The sequence below is a fragment of the Hippocampus comes genome, unplaced genomic scaffold (assembly GCF_001891065.2).
Source record: "Hippocampus comes isolate QL1 unplaced genomic scaffold, H_comes_QL1_v1.1 scaffold314, whole genome shotgun sequence".
In the NCBI taxonomy this organism is placed as follows: domain Eukaryota; kingdom Metazoa; phylum Chordata; class Actinopteri; order Syngnathiformes; family Syngnathidae; genus Hippocampus; species Hippocampus comes.
In genome coordinates this window covers 868,206-886,709 of record NW_017805152.1, presented here as the reverse complement: position 1 = coordinate 886,709, position 18,504 = coordinate 868,206, and the positions used below count along the sequence as shown (strand labels likewise).

The following is an 18,504-nucleotide window of genomic DNA, read 5'->3' as shown; positions in this document are numbered from 1 at the left end:
TTTTTTCGCACGAAAAAAACGACATAGTATAGTAAGGCGTTTTTGGCACGAAAAAAACGACATAGTATAGTAAGGCGTTTTTGGCACGAAAAAAAACGACATAGTATAGTAAGGCGTTTTTGGCACGAAAAAAACGACATAGTATAGTAAGGCGTTTTTGGCACAAAAATGTGTCTTCAATGTCCCTTGGTGTCAGTGTGAGCATGAAGAGGATAAGAAAATGAAAAGTTGCACATATTTTTGGAAACCTGGGCAGGCACGGGTAGAACGTGCAACCTCACAACGAACAGCCGGAATTGAACCCTCCACTGCCACAGCACAACACCGACATACTTACCATTCCACTACCAGGTAGGGAATGAATCCTCTATATTCTTCCTCAGTGTGTGTGTGAGCGCGAATAGTTGTGCGGGGAAGATCACAAAATGGATAGCCATGCATGTTTTTGAGAACACACAGAAAGGCTCAAGTGGGAATCGAACCCTGAACCTCTGCAGTGCAACGTTGACGCACTTACCATTGGACTGACAGTCAGGTGATGAACAAACACTTTACATTGTCCATAGGTGTCTGTGAGCTCGAATAGTTGAGCGGAAAAATGGATCAGAAAATGAATGACCACACACATTTTTGAGAACAGACAGGAAGGACGGAGCTGGATTCGAACCGTGCACCTTCACAGCGCAAAGCTGACGCACTAACCATTCAACTACCACGCAGGTATTAAACCCTATACATTGTCCATACATAAGACTGTTTTTTGAAATGTGAGCGCATGGACAGTTAGGCATTTTTTGGAAGTATTTTTTTCAGTCTAGGAAGGCATTTTTCACAACAACAACAACAAAAAACCATGAACAGGAAGACGTTTTTCCAGCCGAAAAAACAACCATGTATAGTTTCAAGTTAGGGGTCACGGAGACTAAGAGTGGGACCCCTGTGTCTTCAATGTCCCTTGGTGTCAGTGTGAGCATGAAGAGGATAAGAAAATGAAAAGTTGCACATATTTTTGGAAACCTGGGCAGGCACGGGTAGAACGTGCAACCTCACAACGAACAGCCGGAATTGAACCCTCCACTGCCACAGCACAACACCGACATACTTACCATTCCACTACCAGGTAGGGAATGAATCCTCTATATTCTTCCTCAGTGTGTGTGTGAGCGCGAATAGTTGTGCGGGGAAGATCACAAAATGGATAGCCATGCATGTTTTTGAGAACACACAGAAAGGCTCAAGTGGGAATCGAACCCTGAACCTCTGCAGTGCAACGTTGACGCACTTACCATTGGACTGACAGTCAGGTGATGAACAAACACTTTACATTGTCCATAGGTGTCTGTGAGCTCGAATAGTTGAGCGGAAAAATGGATCAGAAAATGAATGACCACACACATTTTTGAGAACAGACAGGAAGGACGGAGCTGGATTCGAACCGTGCACCTTCACAGCGCAAAGCTGACGCACTAACCATTCAACTACCACGCAGGTATTAAACCCTATACATTGTCCATACATAAGACTGTTTTTTGAAATGTGAGCGCATGGACAGTTAGGCATTTTTTGGAAGTATTTTTTTCAGTCTAGGAAGGCATTTTTCACAACAACAACAACAAAAAATGACCATGTACAGGAAGGCGGTTTTACAGCCAAAAAACGACCATGTATAGTAAGGCATTTTTCACAAGAAAAAAATGACCATATATGTTCAAGTGTTTTGAACCAAAAAAGACGACCATGCAGAGTAAGACGTTTTTTTTACAGCCCAAAAAAACGACCATGTATATAGTAAGGCGTTTTTACAGCCAAAAATACGACCATGGATTGTAAGGCGTTTTAAGCCGAAAAAAACGACCATGTATAGTAAGGCGTTTTTGGATGAAAAAAACGACCATGTCTACTAAGGCGTTTTTGGCTGAAAAAAAACTACCATGTATCGTAAGGCGTTTTTTGCTGAAAAACGACCATGTATCGTAAGGCGTTTTCAGCCGAAAAAACGACCATGTATTGTAAGGCGTTTTTAGCCGAAAAAAACGACCATGTATAGTAAGGCGTTTTTAGCCGAAAAAAACGACCATGTATAGTAAGGCGTTTTTAGCCGAAAAAAACGACCATGTATAGTAAGGCGTTTTTAGCCGAAAAAAACGACCATGTATAGTAAGGCGTTTTTAGCCGAAAAAAACGACCATGTATAGTAAGGCGTTTTTAGCCGAAAAAAACGACCATGTATAGTAAGGCGTTTTTAGCCGAAAAAAACGACCATGTATAGTAAGGCGTTTTTAGCCGAAAAAAACGACCATGTATAGTAAGGCGTTTTTAGCCGAAAAAAACGACCATGTATAGTAAGGCGTTTTTAGCCGAAAAAAACGACCATGTATAGTAAGGCGTTTTTAGCCGAAAAAAACGACCATGTATAGTAAGGCGTTTTTAGCCGAAAAAAACGACCATGTATAGTAAGGCGTTTTTAGCCGAAAAAAACGACCATGTATAGTAAGGCGTTTTTAGCCGAAAAAAACGACCATGTATAGTAAGGCGTTTTTAGCCGAAAAAAACGACCATGTATAGTAAGGCGTTTTTAGCCCAGAAAAACAACCATGTACAGTAAGGCGTTTTTAGCAGAAAAAAAACGACAATGTATAGCAGGGGTGTCACACTCATTTCACATTGTGGGCCACATACGGCCTCGGTAGAATTCAAGTGGGCTGGACCATTAAAAATTATACCGTACTCTGCTATAAATAACCAAAATAACATGTCTTTCCTTTGTTTTGGTCTAAAGATGCACAAGAACACTCGGAAAATGTTGAAATTTAATGAACGAGATTTATAAAGAAAGGAATTTTTAAACCATTTACACGAGCATATAAAATCTAAATGTAATCCCTGCCTCCACCTTACAAACTAAGGAGAATGCTACAATATGTGTCAAGAATAAAGTATTCACGTCCTTGATTGCGTCTGCTGTTTTGGGTATGTCTCAGTGACAGACTGAGGCTGTTGTCTTCTTCTCTGATCAAAACAATGTTCTTTTTCTCCGATCAAAACAGTGTGTCCCCCTAGCGGATATTCCATGAAATGCACCTCATTAAAAATATTCATTCCGAGTCTTTTATGCATTTTTTCACTTTTAAATTATCTTGCGGGCTTGATCAAACCTCCTTGCGGGCCGGTTACGGCCCGCGGGCCGTATGTTTGACACCCCTGATGTAGGAGCATTGACAAATGATCTCCAGCACAATTGTTGACTCTCTTGACGACACGCCGTGCTCTCCTCTGACACCCTTTCATTGCTTGTGAAAGGCAACGTTCTGGCCACGCTTAATGGCAGCGTGCTGGACAGCCCGACGGAGGGTCCGGCCTCCGCGGCCCCTCCGGAGACGGAAGCCCAGAGTGTTCAAAATGTGCTCGTGCTGAGCGGCGGCGAGGGTTACATTGACTTCCGCATAGGTGAGCATTCACCAAGCAGGAGGGAGAAAGAAAAGAAAAAAAAAAACAGCTTCCGTAATGAATAGATGAAAATCAAGATGGAGAACTTTTTGACATGTTTGTCTTTTTACGTGTTGTCCTCAGGGGATGGTGAGGACGATGAGACAGAAGAAGGAGAAAGCGATGGCGCTTCCCAGGTCAAACCTGCTTTGTGCAAAGCGGAGCGGAGCCACATCATCGTGTGGCAGGTGTCTTACATTCCCGAGTGATTTCTTCATGACTCTCCTCCTCGCAGCCACTCAAACTCTGTCATGCAAAATCCCCGCTCATGTATAAGTTCTCCCTACTCAATCCATTATCGTACAAGCTGTCCATCATCCCTCGTGCCCCGTCAACTACTAACCTTATTGCCTCGTACGTTCCTAATCTGCCTGCCATGCTTTTCCCGTCCCCCATCAGGGCATTCGAAATATCATTGTGGGCCTTGTAACTCGGCTTCATAACTACTGGACCTTATCTGTCGTGTATTCGCCTTTCAAGCACTATGCCCTATATTGTCCCGCATCAGCCCCACGGTTCCTTCGCTTCCTTTAGTTTGCCAGTTGGCAAACGTGAAATCCTTCTCAAAGCCCCCCACCCCCGCCCTCTTTCCCCCCCAAAAAAACTCCATTGTACGTACCAAAAACAAAAAGATGCTGAGATTACATTTCAAGTAGCCAATAGTTCTATTTGTCGGAATATTAACAATTGAATCACTTTGTCGTGATTGCAAATGGATGGTGAAGGCATGTTCACCTCAACCTTCAAGAGCAAGAGTCGGGAGGACCCCTTGGTAAAACCTGCGGCCGCCTGATTCCTACTTAAGATCTGATGTCATTGCGGTGTTTCGGGTGACGGAAAGCAGGTGAATTTGTCGTCACTGTGTGTACAGGTCACTGTAAATGTCTCCAAAGTCCACATCCTCTATGGTCAATATGGAAATTCATGCATCGATCTCTGTGTGGATGATAACCTATTAAACGTACGTGTGCTGATAAACGGCTGCGTCGATATGTGCAATATATCGTGATAGAAAAGCGTCCAGACTGAGCGGAGAAATATATTCTTTGAACAACTTCAAAACAAACCCATCATGTATCATCATGAACAAAGGGAATCGATTGAGTGGCCGTTGGATGTTGCCAATGGGCAAAAAAAACTCCTGTGCATTTAAATGGACTATTTGCTCACTGGCGAACATGGGCTTGCGGTATCATTGTCGCCGTTCTCGTCACAATCTTTCTTTGAGTTTCTCACTTTTGCTTTTCTGACTTATCTGGTGCGCCACACACAGCAAAATCAGTCAGACTGTCAAACTATGTATGACTCAGGAAAACTCAGTGCTTACATCTTTATATTTATTCTTAATTAGGTCACTGTTCTCACAGCAAAACTTTGGAAGAAAGTGCAATTCAATTGTTTTAACAGAATAGTAGACAGGCTTTTTTTTTTCTAATTCAACATTATAGCACGTGTGAGAGATTTTGTTGGAGCATTTTACTTATTAATAACAATGCTGGTGTTCAATTGAAGTTGTACCTCAGGTCTTTTGCCCCGCAAAATTGTAATTCAAGTATAAAAAGACATGTTTTGGTAAACAAAAAAAACAAGCCCAAGTATACCTCGTCCCACATCTTATCAAGTGACTGACGCCAAGGTCCGATGACAAAGCTGAAATGCAGAAGCCCAGTGGAGGTGCTCAGTAGATCCAGGGAGTGCTGTTGCGCTCCCACAGCTGGAGCTCATGAGGCTTGAACCACAGGGAGATTTCCTTCTGGGCGCTTGGAACTGAGTCACTGCCGTGGATCACGTTCCTGCCAGCACGCACACGCACACACATGACATCACCACACCGAATAATCATTTGGCTTGACTGGGGTTATTCCTTCTGATTTAGTTCTTTTTATTAGCCCCATGTAAATCGAGCGTCGGTTGTTCTTACCTTCCCACATCCACGCAGTAATCTCCGCGAATAGTCCCAGGGAGCGACTCAGCCGGGTTGGTCTCGCCCAACATCGTGCGCGCTGTCTTGACCACATTGAGACCCTGCCACACCTGAATCAACACACGGACATGTAGGCAAGGAGTGTTACATGTGTTCAATGGAGGTGTGTGTAGCCATGGCAACTGGAATTAATTTGCGTTGCAAGCAAAAATGTCAGTAAGGAGTGAGCTTCAGATGCACTTCCACTTGAGTGAAGTGAAAAACAACAAGGAGCCAAAAACTTATTGTAATACTGGTACAATTCTAACACAAGATCAACTCACCATGGCAACCACTGGCCCAGACCTCATGTAGTGAATCAGTCCACTGAAGAAAGGCTTGTTCCTCAAATCCCAATAGTGGTCCATACGAAGATCCTCTGATGCCTGAAGCACACACACACAAACACTTGGTGTGAAGAATAATAAGTAATGAGGCACTGTAGGTGGTGTTCTCGTCTTATACCTGCACAAGTTTGAGCGCCACCAGTTTGAAGCCTTTCCTCTCAAAACGCTGCACAATTTCGCCCACCAGTTTCCGCTGCACAGCGTCTGGTTTGATAGCGATAAAGGTGCGCTCATTCACACCTGTCCAGCCTGGAGAAGGAAAAAAAAAATAACCACAACTATGAAATCAAATTTGCAAATGAAGGTGTGATTTTGATCCGGTCATCACCTGAAGGGTTAATTAATGTCAAATGAATGATGTAACATGGAAATGACCAGTACACACTACACAACCACTACAGTCAACACGCCTTCCCTGTATCTACTCACACCCCGCAGCGCCACGCAGCGACGACAAAGCCTTGTTTACATTTACCATAGAAACGGCTCTAGCTCCAAAATGGCCACCACATCCCACAATCCCACGCGACTTCCAACAACTTCACCACCAGCTAGCCAAACTAGCATTGCTGTCCTGACCAGCCGTAAACAAGAATTATGAATTGCAAGATCGAAACGGATACAACACTGACCTGACTGGAATACCTGCGAAAACAAGGAGAGAAAGAAGCATATCATGGTGGCTGTGGAGGATGTTCACTTTGGGGGAGCAAGACCAGAGTTCAGCACGCGCTTGGTTTTCTAAGCCGAGTGGTGGACGTGTTCAGAGTCCTTGCAGCAAAATAAGCGCATGCGGACTCTTTCTTCGACTTTGTCGATTTATTTACGTACTTAATATGCCCAATGAAAAATTGTTTATATTACTTGATGGTGCTATAATACATATGTTTATGTCCTACATGATAATTCCCCTAACTCGACATTGTATTTTCACTATCTTCCGGGACCTTAGTATATTGGTTCTGACGTGTACAACCTGGTAAAACAAGTTGCGGCAATTTTGACTTTTTCCGCAGTTATTTTCCAGCGTTATTCCAGAGTATTACATTTATTCTTACTCATATTCAACACACAACACTTTTTTTGTATAAAATCACATGCTCTCAGTATTGAGCTTCATCTTGTTTACATTGAAAGATGCGATTGTGGTTTATGGATGTAACTCATATACCACAAACGCAATATTGATCCGAATACGATGTTTACATACTCGTGGTGATGCAAATAACATATGGCAAAGATATTGTGGGGGGGGTGGACTTCCCTTCAAGTCCTAGTTGCACCATACAATTTGCATTAAATACTCAGCTGGACAACTGGAATTGGTCTATTTCAAGAGCGGTGAGAGTAAAAAAAACAACAAAAAAAGCAATACAGAGTACATTCAATTGAAATTTTAATTATATATATATCACAAGTAATTTCAACACATGAAACCGGTCCCTTCCAAATGATAGAAGCGCCATATGGTTCTTGTGCTCGAGCGTCACAATTCTGGACATCACACAGCCGTCTCCTGTCTCACCATCTTCCCTTGGTCTTGACTCCGGAAATAGTCTTTGGTGAGCACAACTTCCCTTTCTAAAGGCAGAAGAGGCTCCTCTGTTAGGACGGTGCCTTCTGTTTGCTTGTGTCGCGCCAGCTTCATGGCGCGTAGCAGCGGAGGATAAGGGACGTATCGCACAGGCGGGTCAGGAAGGGGCACAAAGTCTTTGAATTGTTGCTCGATGTGCTTGGGAACAAGGCGCCAGTCGTGGTACATCACTTTGTCCACTTCTTTGACCTCTTTCTCCGCTTTACCTGCCAGATGCATACATTCAACTATTTATTTATTTATTTTGAGGCCGATGCCAGTTTGGCAGTAAAAAATTCTGATTACAGATTAATCTGACAATTATTTTAAAAAATATATCAGTAATATAATTACTTTTTGGTCCTTTAACACTGACAACAAAAAAAATTACAGGCCGAACATTTGACTATTTTTACAATAGTTCTTTAATATTTTACTCTACAACAGAGGATTTTTTTCAAGTACAAAAAAGAGAAAAAAAATCAAGAACTGATTCATTTATCTTTAGATTTCTGCCATGCATTTGTGAAGTTATTGGCAAAAGGTGAAATGTTAAATTACATTTCTTCTACTCCAATATTTTCCTTGCTATAAAATTATGACAGAATAAAAACCAGAACTGCCTTCCTCACGTCAGACATTTTATCCACATATATTTTACAGACTTTGCATCTTGAAAAGATGCCCAAAAAAAGGACCACTGATGTACAAAAAATGAAAGTACCAAATTGTAACTGACAAATATTTTCTGGGCATAGTTTGAATTTACGATACTCTGGTTACTTACCTTTGAAGGTGAGGATGCCCCAGGCTTTTCCATGATCCATGTCCTGCATAAAAAAATGAGTTTGAACAAATAGTCGTGTTGAGGTTGTAAATTTGAGTCAGCACTTCTGATTGTGTTAAGGTCATCCACCACTGCCATTCCTCACAAGACAAAATGAGACTGTTCTTACCTCAGCTGTGTAATCCACCTTTACTTTGGTGATCTGCCAGTAACTGGGCTCCGTGTGGTCCTCCAGCCACGACTTGCGAGTGAACACGCGTCCCACTCCGAACATCCGCATGCCGGCCATCAGAGAGAACAGGCGACTCTCGCGGCGGACATCCGTCCAAGCCAGCACGGGCAGCATCTTCCCAGTGAGAGGCCGCTTCATGGTGTCATAATCGAGGGCGTACTTCTGCGAGTCCCGCGGTCGGTTCTTCAGCTCCCGGTAGGCGCGGATCTTCCGAGCCATCTCTGCTATGAGACGAAGACGCTTTTTCTTCACCATGACTCCTTGTGGGAGGACCTGTGGAGGAGATGCCTGATATCAGTCGAAGCTGTTACCTGCACAAGTCTACTACTCGTTCTGTTAAAAAAAATAACCCTCGTACACAGTCCCCATCTAAAGTCGTTGGTTGGTAATGAAGCCGCTATGGGCTTTTATTAAAATATGAACCCCGTTAAAACAAATTACCTGAAGATTGTGATCGATGATAAATTTTCAAATGACCTCCGCAAACATAACACGTGACTTCCGGAGTGTTAGTCCGTCAATAAAATGGCTCCGTGCGAATCCTTTGCGAACATTTGTTCCTATACTTCTTCTTGGCATTTCAGCGTAGCTGACAACTGTAATGCTGTGCATTGCTGCCTACCTCTGGATACTTGTGGTATTGCGTTTTCTTTCGTTTACCACAAAATATCGTAGAAACGTTACCGTCATTCAGTAGTTCAATGTAAAAATCTAAACTCCTATATAGAGAGACTTTGGACGATATTTAGATTTTTTTTGGGAGGTATACATGTACGTTTAAAACGTGGTCCAAGGAAGTTTGTTCTTCCCAAGTGTTCTTTTTGAAAAATATTAACATGCTCAAAGCATTTAATTCCAAAAATAAAGTTATTTTCTCACTTCCATAACGGTGGACAAATTATCCATCAACAGCCATGCCATATTTTCAGATCTCAATGAGTAATGTGGAATAATAATGTGTGTTCATAATGCCAGTCCACGTGCTGAGCCGCCAAACTGGATAAACTGCAGAAGGTTACTGTTGTTCACAAAAGAAAACATGTTTGTGCATATTCAGCATTCACTTTAATTTCATCTGAAAATCATTTTGCTGAAAAAAAGCAAGCGAAAGGCCTTCAAATAATCGGTTAAAACTAAGGTGAAAATGTTACTTTTCTTCCTTTTTTATCAAATGACACAACGGTAAGTGCATGGACGCATCAATAAAAGACAAATAGTGTAAAAGACCACAAACATAAAAGCAACTAACACTAACAGATCTGCAGGAGGAAATTGTCGCTTAGCTAACACTGGAAATAGCCGCACCGTAACAAACAATTCCATTTTTTTTTCAGAAAGAACAGAATACTTCTATTGTAACTTAAGTCATCACGATGGTCTTGAGGCATGAAAATAAGTGCTCGTGAGGACAAAGACGTGGAGTGAATCGGAGTAGAATTGATCCTCTGAACAAGCCAATAATTAGAAAGACCTAATTTGTCGACTAACGCACTGTTTTCCAATTGAGGAGAAACACCTTTGAGCGTTCTGTAATGAGCACACCTCAGAGAAAAGCTGGCTGGCCTAGCACATGCTTTGTGTGTGGAACCGGCCTCCCAGGTGCCGTACAGAGTTTCCAGTTTTAAATGTTAATTCCAATAAAAACGATTGTAGGTGTTTTATTAAAAATGACTTTCTTCTAAGTCTAATAAAAGGTGACGACGGTGTTTGAAACATGCGTACATAAAAAAATATTGAAAGAGTGATGTCGCAGTAAATAAAGGCGGTTGAATGTAACACTTATAACCAGCGTGTTGGTCCTTCTTTTGAATCATTTTCATGATGTGCCGTCCAAAGTCGTCCACTCATTCTTTTTTCTGACAAATAATCCAACCAAATTACAGTGGGCAATGTTGGTGATTATTTTTGATTAAGTGATTGCATTTAATTTAAGATTTTGCGCTATTTGCATACATGGCAACAAAGAATAAGCGCTACACTACATGGCTCAATTCAAGCAACCCACGTTTGCAGAAAAACACCCAAATCGTAGCCATGTTTGAGACTTACGTTCGACAGTACGTCCTTGAATTAAAAACAAATCCCCTGTTCAGGAACGGCAAGAGAGATCTACAGTTGACGTCGTCTTGTTTTGTAGTCCTGCATTGGATAGCGTGTGAGGGATGGGAATCGAGACATTCTCGTGGCAAGAGAAGACGCTCCTGTCCGATCACTTTTTTCAATACTGCAACACACTCGAGGGGAAAGTTTTGAGGCAGGTACTTCGGACTTGCAGTAAGAGCAACATCTGTCTGCGTCAAGCGCAGGATGTCAAGTCCAGCGGCACCTCTTCCGCTGGCAGGCCTCGGGGTCGGACGCGCAGCCCTCCGAGTCGCTCTCCCAGGACGACGGGCCGGCCGAGGGAGGGAGGGCCAAGCGCGGGGAAGGTTCGGGGATGTCTGCGCTTTCGTCTGCGGAGCCGCCGTGGAGATTGAGCAGCCAACCCAGTTTGTTGTGCAAGAGGTGGCGAAGCCCCGGCGGCAGGGGCAGAACATCCAGGGTGTCTGTACAGTCTGGCCGGAGCTGGCGAAGGCGAACGCAGCACAGGTACAAAAGGGAGGTGGGCGCGGAGCAGGATCGGATCACCTTCATACTGCTTTTGGCTGCCGTGGAGCACGCCATCGGGTAAAACCGTTTGTTCTGGAGATCTGTGGCAGCGACGCCTAGTGGGGCAAGAGAGACACGAGTCACCATTCATGGAATGTTGTTAGACAGGTAGTGCACATATAAAATACATCGACTAGATATTACGGTACATTATATTTGTCGAGCAGTGGTTTGAATTTACAACAACGTTAACGTCGTCGGGTTGTTGGTTTACGATGGACAGCGTGCCGAAGCTGGCGATGTAACCCGAATTTATAGTCAGTCACATTCAAAGCTTAGCACTTTGAATCATGTTCATTCTAACGTGTGAGGAAGCACCACACCCTTCACTCACTTGTGCTAAATGTGAAACAATCATCCGGGTAACAAGCAGTCGTTCAAGCACCCTCTAGTGGCCACCAATTTGTAAAGACACTTTTAGAGGCAGTTATTAAAGTTCAAAATAACTTTTTATGTGCGATAATCCAATTTTTATGCAATGGTTAGGTATGTGTCCGCTTAGAATTAGTGCTTTTTTTTTTGCGTTTTGTCACAACCAATTTCAGCATTCCCCAATAAGTATGCCTGGGAAAACTATTCCACTCCGTTCTTTTGAACGTACCGATGCACTTGCGATTCTTGAAGAATGTAAGCGTGCCATGCCACGTGTCCAGATGAACCCCAATGATGGAGCCCTGGCCGAACCGAGACGAAAAGTTCATCTTGTCTCCTTTATGATGCAACAAGCCTGTCCGAAAGAACACGACGTCAGACATCCGCACCTGTATTAACAACGATTGATGGCATGTATATTCATGTCGAAAAACAAAAAGGGGCTTCGTCAACATGCTTGTACCGGTGTAAGACAGGCCCCAGCTGTCTACATCTTTTCCCAACAGGCTGCAGAACGAATGTCTGTATCTGTCAAGGTTGACGTCAGAAGTACCGATTCCAACCATCTGAGCAAAGTTAAAAGAGAGAAAAAATAATCCACTTCAGCTTCATAACAACAAAACTGGTTTCTATTATTCCAGACCGTGTGCATACCATGTCTGTTCCGTAAACGGGAGACGTCATCTTGATTTCCCAAAAGTGTTGCCCTTCCGCCAGCTCCTTGGAACCACGGATGGCAGCCGTGCCGCAGCTGTACTCGGAGTGAAAGTTGACTTCGCGATTGTCGCAGCTCAGTAACGTTGCTGTTGATCGGCTGCCGGCGTCCCAAACCCAGTCAAAATCTAAAATGGTCAAAACAGCCAAGATTTTAAAAATCCGCTGGGATACAAGAACCAATGCATCTTACTCTACAGCATATCTGACCTTGATCATCTTCTCCGCAGAGACAGTCTTTGACTTGGTAAAAACCTTGGCGGTGATGGATGGTCTCCGCCTGGTAGTCGCAGCCACAGTAAGACTCTCCGGTCACGGGCACAGCGCTGGCCACCGGAGGGACCATCACCGTCGAGTAATCGGCCTCCGAATCCGAATCGCTGTACTTGAGAGCGAAAGGGAAGAGACGGGAATTGAGAGATCATAAATGTATTCAGCATCGCAATTACAGATAAGTGCTAACCTCCAGGCGCTCATAGCCCCATCCGTCACTTTCCGACGCCAAAACAAGCGCTCTTGCATCAGCATCTCGGCGTATTCCGCCCCAAACGTAACGCCAAGCGCGGCTGTTTCTGCCTCGCCTGGACATGGCAGCAACGAGGATCTTGACTCTCACTTGGCGGTCACGTTGAATCGAGATGCGAAGGTGTCAAACAACATCTGTCCAGCTGCCGCAAGAGCGCAAATGATTTTTAATCATGAACCAAGTGGAATGAAACAAATCTCTTATTTGTAGCCTGCATGTACGTGAGTGACCACGCAAATTTAGATTAGCTTCAAAACTATTTATGAATAGAAATGTTCACCTTTTGGATGATCGCAACATCGTCCAACAAACAATGATGATTTGACATGTGATGCCAGATTTTTTTGAGGGGGGGTGGGGTGGATTTTGAGTCATCGAACCAAGTGACCAGCTATCGCCTAATAGCAACGGTTTCGATGAGATATGTTATCTTTGTTAAAAAGGTTAAATTGAGACACTTAAGTACTGTTATTTTTCGTGCAGGCGAATTTGATGAACGCAGACTTAACTAGCAGCGAACGTGTTGTAAGTTGCCCGCATGAAAATGCAAAGATACATTCCAAGCTAGTTAGCTTTGGTTGGCTGCTAGTAGCATTCTAGCATCAACGTTACCTGCCTGTTGTCAACGGAACAGAGAATCTTCATCAAAGGCGCATATCCAGAGACGACGAAGGAATGTGTGACTGTATGCTTTCTATTTTTGCCTGACCCAGTTTTCGTCAAGTGCGATCGTAAACAATAACATGCAAGCGGATATGGAGCTCAGGCACCACTTCGCGCCTTCCTTTTCCGGAAGTTTTCGATCGAAACGATAGAAATCACTATAAATGGAGCTGTTCGTTATTTATATGTAAGCTATTACATGTTTTTAATGCGATGATGTCATCATCAACTATTTTTACAAGAAAGTAACATAAACTGTATTACAAAAATAAAAAGCAATATAATTGGCCTGAAGTGTAAACACTGCTTGGGGAAATCAGTGTGATTATAGTAAAGTATCGACAGTATGACAATATGAATGTTGATCTTGCTCTAAAGTAAATATCACAATTTAGCAAAACAAGTTGCTCAACCTGTTTTTTTCATCTGCACTTCCTGTCACGTACTATACAGCAAGAACGACTTAGTTGGTAGTTTTTATCAGAAGCAAACCAAATAAATTGAAAATAATTTGGGGATTCATTTGTTCTTTCTAAAAATCTTTTGAAATAGCCCAAGTCTTGATTTGATTCGATTTTTAAAGAAAGAGCTTGACCACAATGTTCAGGAGGAGGATGAGTTTTATTTGGAAATCTGACTATAGCACAGTTGAACAGTGACCTTAAAACAAACAAAATCAAGACAGCAACACTACAGGTTGACAAGAATAGTGTTCGAAGATCCCATAGTAAACAGAAATGTACTTGCACACATGATGCAGTCAGATCACACACTTCCAACTTCATATTAACATGTGGACATCCTCCATTAATAAATCACACTACATCCAGAGGAAATTTCAAGCACTTAGAACAATTACCAACAGTGCAGTTACTCTAACTATACACACATAATTTATATATTTTAATGTATATAGGGAATTTCATAAACAGTACTCCATTTAGACAGTTTCATTAAGTCTCCATAGCGTTCCATAAATAGCAAAAAAAAAAAAAAAAAATTGACAGCTCTTCACTGCTGTAATTCAAAAAATGGTCCCCAAACAGAACATTAAAACAAAAGAAAATACTGATGTGCACAATTCCGCTGTAGTGTCGGATGAGAGTGACAAAAGCAGAAATTATAGTAGGGTGGGGTTGGGGTCGGGGGGAACGTTGATACTCAACACAGCACAGACTGATTACTACATTTACAAGGGATGACCACTGTACAGGATAAGATCAGACAACACATCAGGCAGACTGTCCACATATCATCCCACAACAACCAACACATCTTCATGCCCTCTGTACACCGCACCTGACACAACTGGATGGCTTGGAATATACACTTTGAACAGATCACAACTATTGATGACAGAAACTGCCAGGTCAGGTCCAGCGGCAACACGCCTCAGCTTGCCATCCCATCCTGTCAGGCCCTCTTGGTGTCATGGAAGTTGGTGAAAATCTATTTGTTCTCGCTGCTTCGATGTGGAATGAATGAAATGGCGCTGGTTGCGGACGCTTATTTTGTAGATAGGATAAGAGCCACAATCAGGCCATAAAGCCCCAGCACCTCGGCGAAAATCAGGATCAAGATCATGCCCACGAAAAGGCGGGGCTGCTGGGCCGTGCCTCTCACGCCGGCGTCACCGACGATGCCGATGGCGAAACCGGCCGCCAGACCGCTCAGGCCCACACTCAGACCAGCGCCTAGATGAAGGAAGCTTCTGTTGAAGGAAACAGACACGAAGGTTGACAACATGGAGCAAAAGGTCCAAACCAATAAAAAAAAATAGTATCTGCTCCATTCTATTTGTTGAAGACGAGCAAAAAATTTCAGTGCGACAAGGGGTTGCAATTGATTGTGTTTTCTCTGCTATCCTTGTTGACATGGCCAAGCAAACGTCGAGGACTCCAGACTGCACTAATACATTCCATTCAATGATAAAAGAGCCAAGCAGTGCTAGCAAAAGCATCTCCGGTACACAAGTAACCACAGCCCGTGTAGAGACAGCACTATGTATGTGATGAGTCTTACTTGTAGAGCGTGACCCGCTCCGAGATGTTGTTTGCTATCAGCACTGCCACCACCAGCCCGTAGATGGCGATGATACCCGCCATGACCACAGGAATGATGGACTTCATGATGAGCTCTGGTCTCATCACAGACATGGCAGCGATGCCCGTGCCGCTCTTTGCTGTTCCATACGCTGCGCCTAGAGCTAAAGGAGAAACATGTGGCTAACTGTTTATACAGTCTTTTTTTTTTTAATGTTCACAATGCAACACATTGTGATCACGAGGTCTTATTTTATACAAGTATAGCTCAGATACACCGGAAGCAAATGAACACCCCCCCCCCCCCGCACCACCCTCTCCCCTTGCGGCATTTTTCCCCCCCCCCCGAACAACTCTTCTCACTTGCTGCAGTAGGATTTTTTTGAATACTTGTTAATTACTGTGCATTGAATAACATTTGTTTTCATTGCTCTGGACTGACAACAACCAAAATAAGAGTGATGTTTTTGCTGAGCATCACAGGACTGGTAAATGATGAGCCATCTGCTATGAGTGCATCATGGAGCATCCCTGCCGTGTAGTCTTAATTCTTTTCGTCGCTGGAAAAGAGGAAGACATCGCTTCTGTGTCCAGCTAGTCATTAAATGAACATATTAGGCAAATGACAAATCCTGTACCCAAATGAAACTGCTTTCAAACTGTATTGTAAGCCTACTTGTGAAACACCTTAAAAGTCGCCTCATTAAAAAGCTTTGTGATGGAATGACTCTTCTTTTTATTTGGTAACTTGAACAATAAATTCACAAGCTAATGCTGTTGGCCATTTAATCTTATACACGGCGACTAACAGTTCTTTTAAAAATTGATGGTAATTCCAACTACGTGCTCAGGTATCAACCATGAAGACATTTATTGTGACATACAGTATTTTGGAAGTGCGTTGATAACTCAAGCACGCATTCTAAAACAAAGCAATGACGCTTTTGACCGATTAGCTTTATTCGTGTGGTTGTAGTTTTCTGTGGCATAAAAATAAACGTGACAAAAAACTGTCTAGAAATAATAATTTCTGCTTTTGTCTCCTCACGTCTCGACTTTTACAAGTTCCTTTTCACCAACCTCCACCAAACTTGATTACAGTCTCCAATTAGCTCAGAATGGTGCGGCTCAGCTTTTGTCTAGAACTCATATGTTGGGCTTTCCTTTTGAGCGCGGAGGTGGCACTTCAGCCGACAAAACAGGGCTGTTTTTTGATTTGTTCAGAGTTGTGTTTTTATTGGATGCCACAAGTACAGTGGGCTTGTCATAAATTCTCAAAGCAATTTAATACGGTACTGGAGGATTTCAGGCCTACGAGTGACTGGTGACTCATCCAGGCTGTACCCCACTTATTGCCCAAAGTCAGATAGGATTGGCTCGAGAACACCTGCAATTTTAATAAGGATAAGCAGAGCAGAGAATTCATGGATGGATGGGTTCAGTTAGTAAAGCCCTTCTGAGTTAAATCCTAACTACAATGACTTTCAGACCCCCTGGGCCCAAATGTTAATCTAAAATCCAACTGGACATAAAGGTAGTGTCCTCTGCCTTTCCAGAAAGTTGGAGGAAACGCCCTGGGTGTACCATATGTTCCTCGCCCAATGCATGTCAAGCAAGAGGCCCTCGCGAATGAATGAGTGAGTGGATGTATGGTTTTCTCCTTCACTGATAGCAGGCCTCAAACAGCCTCTACCCGAATGCGTGCGATTTCATTCAAAACTGATAATCAAAATAGGATTTCATGACTTCACACTATAGCCTCAAAATTGCAGAGTACCAAACGATTGATTGGTTGGTTAGGTGTCGTTTCATCCGCGACAACCAAACTAGCAACACTTGGTGGTCGCTCGCTTATTCGACGAAGGCCGGGTGGTAGCAAGCCGCCCCCCGCCTCATAGCACGCCATTGCCGGCTAGTGTACGAAACGTGACCACTTCTTACTCAATTCGACCGCACTTCACTAAACACGCGGCTGATTTTGGGGGGTCACCGATTCGGGCTGCACGACAGGCAAAGCTGACGAACATCAAATGTCAAATGAAGCAGGAGCTGTAGTTACCACTGAAGACCATGGCCGCAGAGGCTCCCATCACAGCGAAGAAAGGCGAGTACTCGGGGCTCTCCTCAGATGACATTCTCGCAGTATTTACGGGCCCAAGAAGCGACGGGAGAAGGTTCTCTTCGCGTTTACCTCGATCCCACTGTCAGCCTCGGACGGGTGTTGCTACAGGGTACAGCGAGCTGCAGAACCGGTGCAGAAGGGGAAAATGGCGAAACGGAAAAAGTCACGTGACCAACCGACTCGGAAGGACCCATTTGTATGGATTCGGGGGGTGCTTGGCGCCATAATTACGGAGATGTACTATTTTAATGGAAACATTCGACCCCCTGTAAACCGTTATGGAAAATAAAATTTTTAAGTCATTTGTATGGATTGCTAATATTTATAGCAGTTTGATGGACGACATTAACTGTTGTCAGTTGAATGAACCGTGTTTATGGAGTGGTATATTCTGCTGCAAGTGCATTACCTGCAGTTCGGCCACCAGTGTACATTTATTTTACATATTACTTTTTAGCTACAACATTTCGTTAGGGGATCACAAAAACTATAAATACACATTATAGCGAAACAAAATAAATCGACTTCATAAAACTCCCAAATGTTAGGAATAATCTGACTAAATTATGCCCAACCTTTCAGTAGCAAATCCTTCATGGGAAAATATTTAAATACCGTACTTCATTTCTAATAGTGTTTACTTAAGTAAGAAGAATGTACTTAATTCTAATACTGTTGTTTCTCCACAGTTCGTCACGCAACTTGCCTTTCTGCAAACTAGAGCTCTCTTAACATGCTACAATATTTTGTTTTCAACTCAGCAGAAGCAGGTTTTTACACTTTGGCAGCCTAGAGTTAATTCACCGAGAAGGTTCTGGGTTCTAGTCAGCAATTTGGCCTTTTGGTGTGGCGTTTGAGTCAGCCTCCCTCCCGTGGGGCGAAATGTGCCAGCCAAATTCATCTGTGACTAACGCCCTATTAGGTGTTTTGTCTCGTGTACTAGACTGTTTACATTTCCTTATCGTTGTGCCCCTCCTGAGCCTAGTACAGAATAAACAGTGTATCTGATAGAGAAATGGATGCATTCATGG

General features: G+C 43.2%; 5 protein-coding genes across 8 annotated transcripts in view; 1 reads left to right on the top strand and 4 right to left on the bottom strand.

The window, feature by feature from the left end:
• Positions 1-4,469, top strand: part of mapk8ip3 (mitogen-activated protein kinase 8 interacting protein 3) — a 25,933-nt gene extending 21,464 nt beyond the window's left edge. The window contains exons 33-34 of the mRNA XM_019868245.1: positions 3,301-3,447; positions 3,571-4,469. Coding sequence (XP_019723804.1) covers positions 3,301-3,447; positions 3,571-3,695 — 272 coding nt within the window. The 3' untranslated portion in view covers positions 3,696-4,469. The remainder of the gene's footprint in view (positions 1-3,300; positions 3,448-3,570) is intronic.
• A 333-nt stretch (positions 4,470-4,802) lies between these two features.
• On the bottom strand, positions 4,803-6,578 carry nme3 (NME/NM23 nucleoside diphosphate kinase 3). The gene is made up of 5 exons (XM_019868320.1): positions 6,429-6,578; positions 5,915-6,045; positions 5,734-5,835; positions 5,408-5,520; positions 4,803-5,279 (listed from the first exon to the last, which is right to left on the bottom strand). The coding sequence occupies exons 1-5, from the start codon at positions 6,472-6,474 to the stop codon at positions 5,165-5,167; spliced, it is 507 nt and encodes a 168-aa protein (XP_019723879.1). The 5' UTR covers positions 6,475-6,578; the 3' UTR covers positions 4,803-5,164.
• A 597-nt stretch (positions 6,579-7,175) lies between these two features.
• On the bottom strand, positions 7,176-8,944 carry mrps34 (mitochondrial ribosomal protein S34). Of its 2 annotated transcripts, none has more exons than XM_019868318.1 (4): positions 8,830-8,944; positions 8,326-8,661; positions 8,157-8,199; positions 7,176-7,596 (listed from the first exon to the last, which is right to left on the bottom strand). In XM_019868318.1, exons 2-4 carry the CDS (start codon positions 8,641-8,643, stop codon positions 7,298-7,300), a joined length of 660 nt encoding a protein of 219 aa, XP_019723877.1. In that variant the 5' UTR covers positions 8,644-8,661; positions 8,830-8,944; the 3' UTR covers positions 7,176-7,297. The 2 variants fall into 2 exon arrangements, with proteins under 2 accessions (XP_019723877.1, XP_019723878.1); XM_019868319.1 differs by having other exon boundaries at positions 8,326-8,676; positions 8,830-8,925.
• A 486-nt stretch (positions 8,945-9,430) lies between these two features.
• Positions 9,431-13,530, bottom strand: spsb3a (splA/ryanodine receptor domain and SOCS box containing 3a). Of its 3 annotated transcripts, none has more exons than XM_019868315.1 (7): positions 12,927-13,530; positions 12,584-12,788; positions 12,331-12,505; positions 12,061-12,248; positions 11,870-11,972; positions 11,636-11,761; positions 9,431-11,090 (listed from the first exon to the last, which is right to left on the bottom strand). In XM_019868315.1, exons 2-7 carry the CDS (start codon positions 12,707-12,709, stop codon positions 10,699-10,701), a joined length of 1,110 nt encoding a protein of 369 aa, XP_019723874.1. In that variant the 5' UTR covers positions 12,710-12,788; positions 12,927-13,530; the 3' UTR covers positions 9,431-10,698. The 3 variants fall into 3 exon arrangements, with proteins under 3 accessions (XP_019723874.1, XP_019723875.1, XP_019723876.1); XM_019868316.1 differs by having other exon boundaries at positions 13,259-13,529; XM_019868317.1 differs by having other exon boundaries at positions 13,263-13,529.
• Positions 13,531-13,911: 381 nt separating this feature from the next.
• On the bottom strand, positions 13,912-17,646 carry atp6v0ca (ATPase H+ transporting V0 subunit ca). Its single transcript, XM_019868321.1, has 3 exons — positions 17,411-17,646; positions 15,332-15,515; positions 13,912-15,020 (listed from the first exon to the last, which is right to left on the bottom strand). The coding sequence occupies exons 1-3, from the start codon at positions 17,484-17,486 to the stop codon at positions 14,816-14,818; spliced, it is 465 nt and encodes a 154-aa protein (XP_019723880.1). The 5' UTR covers positions 17,487-17,646; the 3' UTR covers positions 13,912-14,815.
• Between the last annotated feature and the right edge of the window lie 858 nt (positions 17,647-18,504).

What these genes read in the sequence shown, in the direction of transcription:
- nme3 (XM_019868320.1), bottom strand. Translation starts at nt 6,474, where the DNA reads ATGATATGCTTCTTTCTCTCCTTGTTTTCGCAGGTATTCCAGTCAG. An exon ending in TTCGCAGGTATTCCAGTCAG is followed by an intron (nt 6,046 to 6,428) that starts GTCAGTGTTGTA and finishes TTCCTTCTCCAG; the next exon opens with GCTGGACAGGTGTGAATGAG. An exon ending in CTGGGCCAGTGGTTGCCATG is followed by an intron (nt 5,521 to 5,733) that starts GTGAGTTGATCT and finishes GTGTTGATTCAG; the next exon opens with GTGTGGCAGGGTCTCAATGT.
- mrps34 (XM_019868318.1), bottom strand. Translation starts at nt 8,643, where the DNA reads ATGGTGAAGAAAAAGCGTCTTCGTCTCATAGCAGAGATGGCTCGGAAG. An exon ending in AGGTGGATTACACAGCTGAG is followed by an intron (nt 8,200 to 8,325) that starts GTAAGAACAGTC and finishes TTTTTTATGCAG; the next exon opens with GACATGGATCATGGAAAAGC. An exon ending in GGGCATCCTCACCTTCAAAG is followed by an intron (nt 7,597 to 8,156) that starts GTAAGTAACCAG and finishes TGCATCTGGCAG; the next exon opens with GTAAAGCGGAGAAAGAGGTC.
- spsb3a (XM_019868315.1), bottom strand. Translation starts at nt 12,709, where the DNA reads ATGTCCAGGCGAGGCAGAAACAGCCGCGCTTGGCGTTACGTTTGGGGC. An exon ending in GGGGCTATGAGCGCCTGGAG is followed by an intron (nt 12,506 to 12,583) that starts GTTAGCACTTAT and finishes TTCGCTCTCAAG; the next exon opens with TACAGCGATTCGGATTCGGA. An exon ending in CTGCGGAGAAGATGATCAAG is followed by an intron (nt 12,249 to 12,330) that starts GTCAGATATGCT and finishes TGACCATTTTAG; the next exon opens with ATTTTGACTGGGTTTGGGAC.
- atp6v0ca (XM_019868321.1), bottom strand. Translation starts at nt 17,486, where the DNA reads ATGTCATCTGAGGAGAGCCCCGAGTACTCGCCTTTCTTCGCTGTGATG. An exon ending in TGCGGCCATGGTCTTCAGTG is followed by an intron (nt 15,516 to 17,410) that starts GTAACTACAGCT and finishes TTTCTCCTTTAG; the next exon opens with CTCTAGGCGCAGCGTATGGA. An exon ending in GAGCGGGTCACGCTCTACAA is followed by an intron (nt 15,021 to 15,331) that starts GTAAGACTCATC and finishes TTCCTTCAACAG; the next exon opens with AAGCTTCCTTCATCTAGGCG.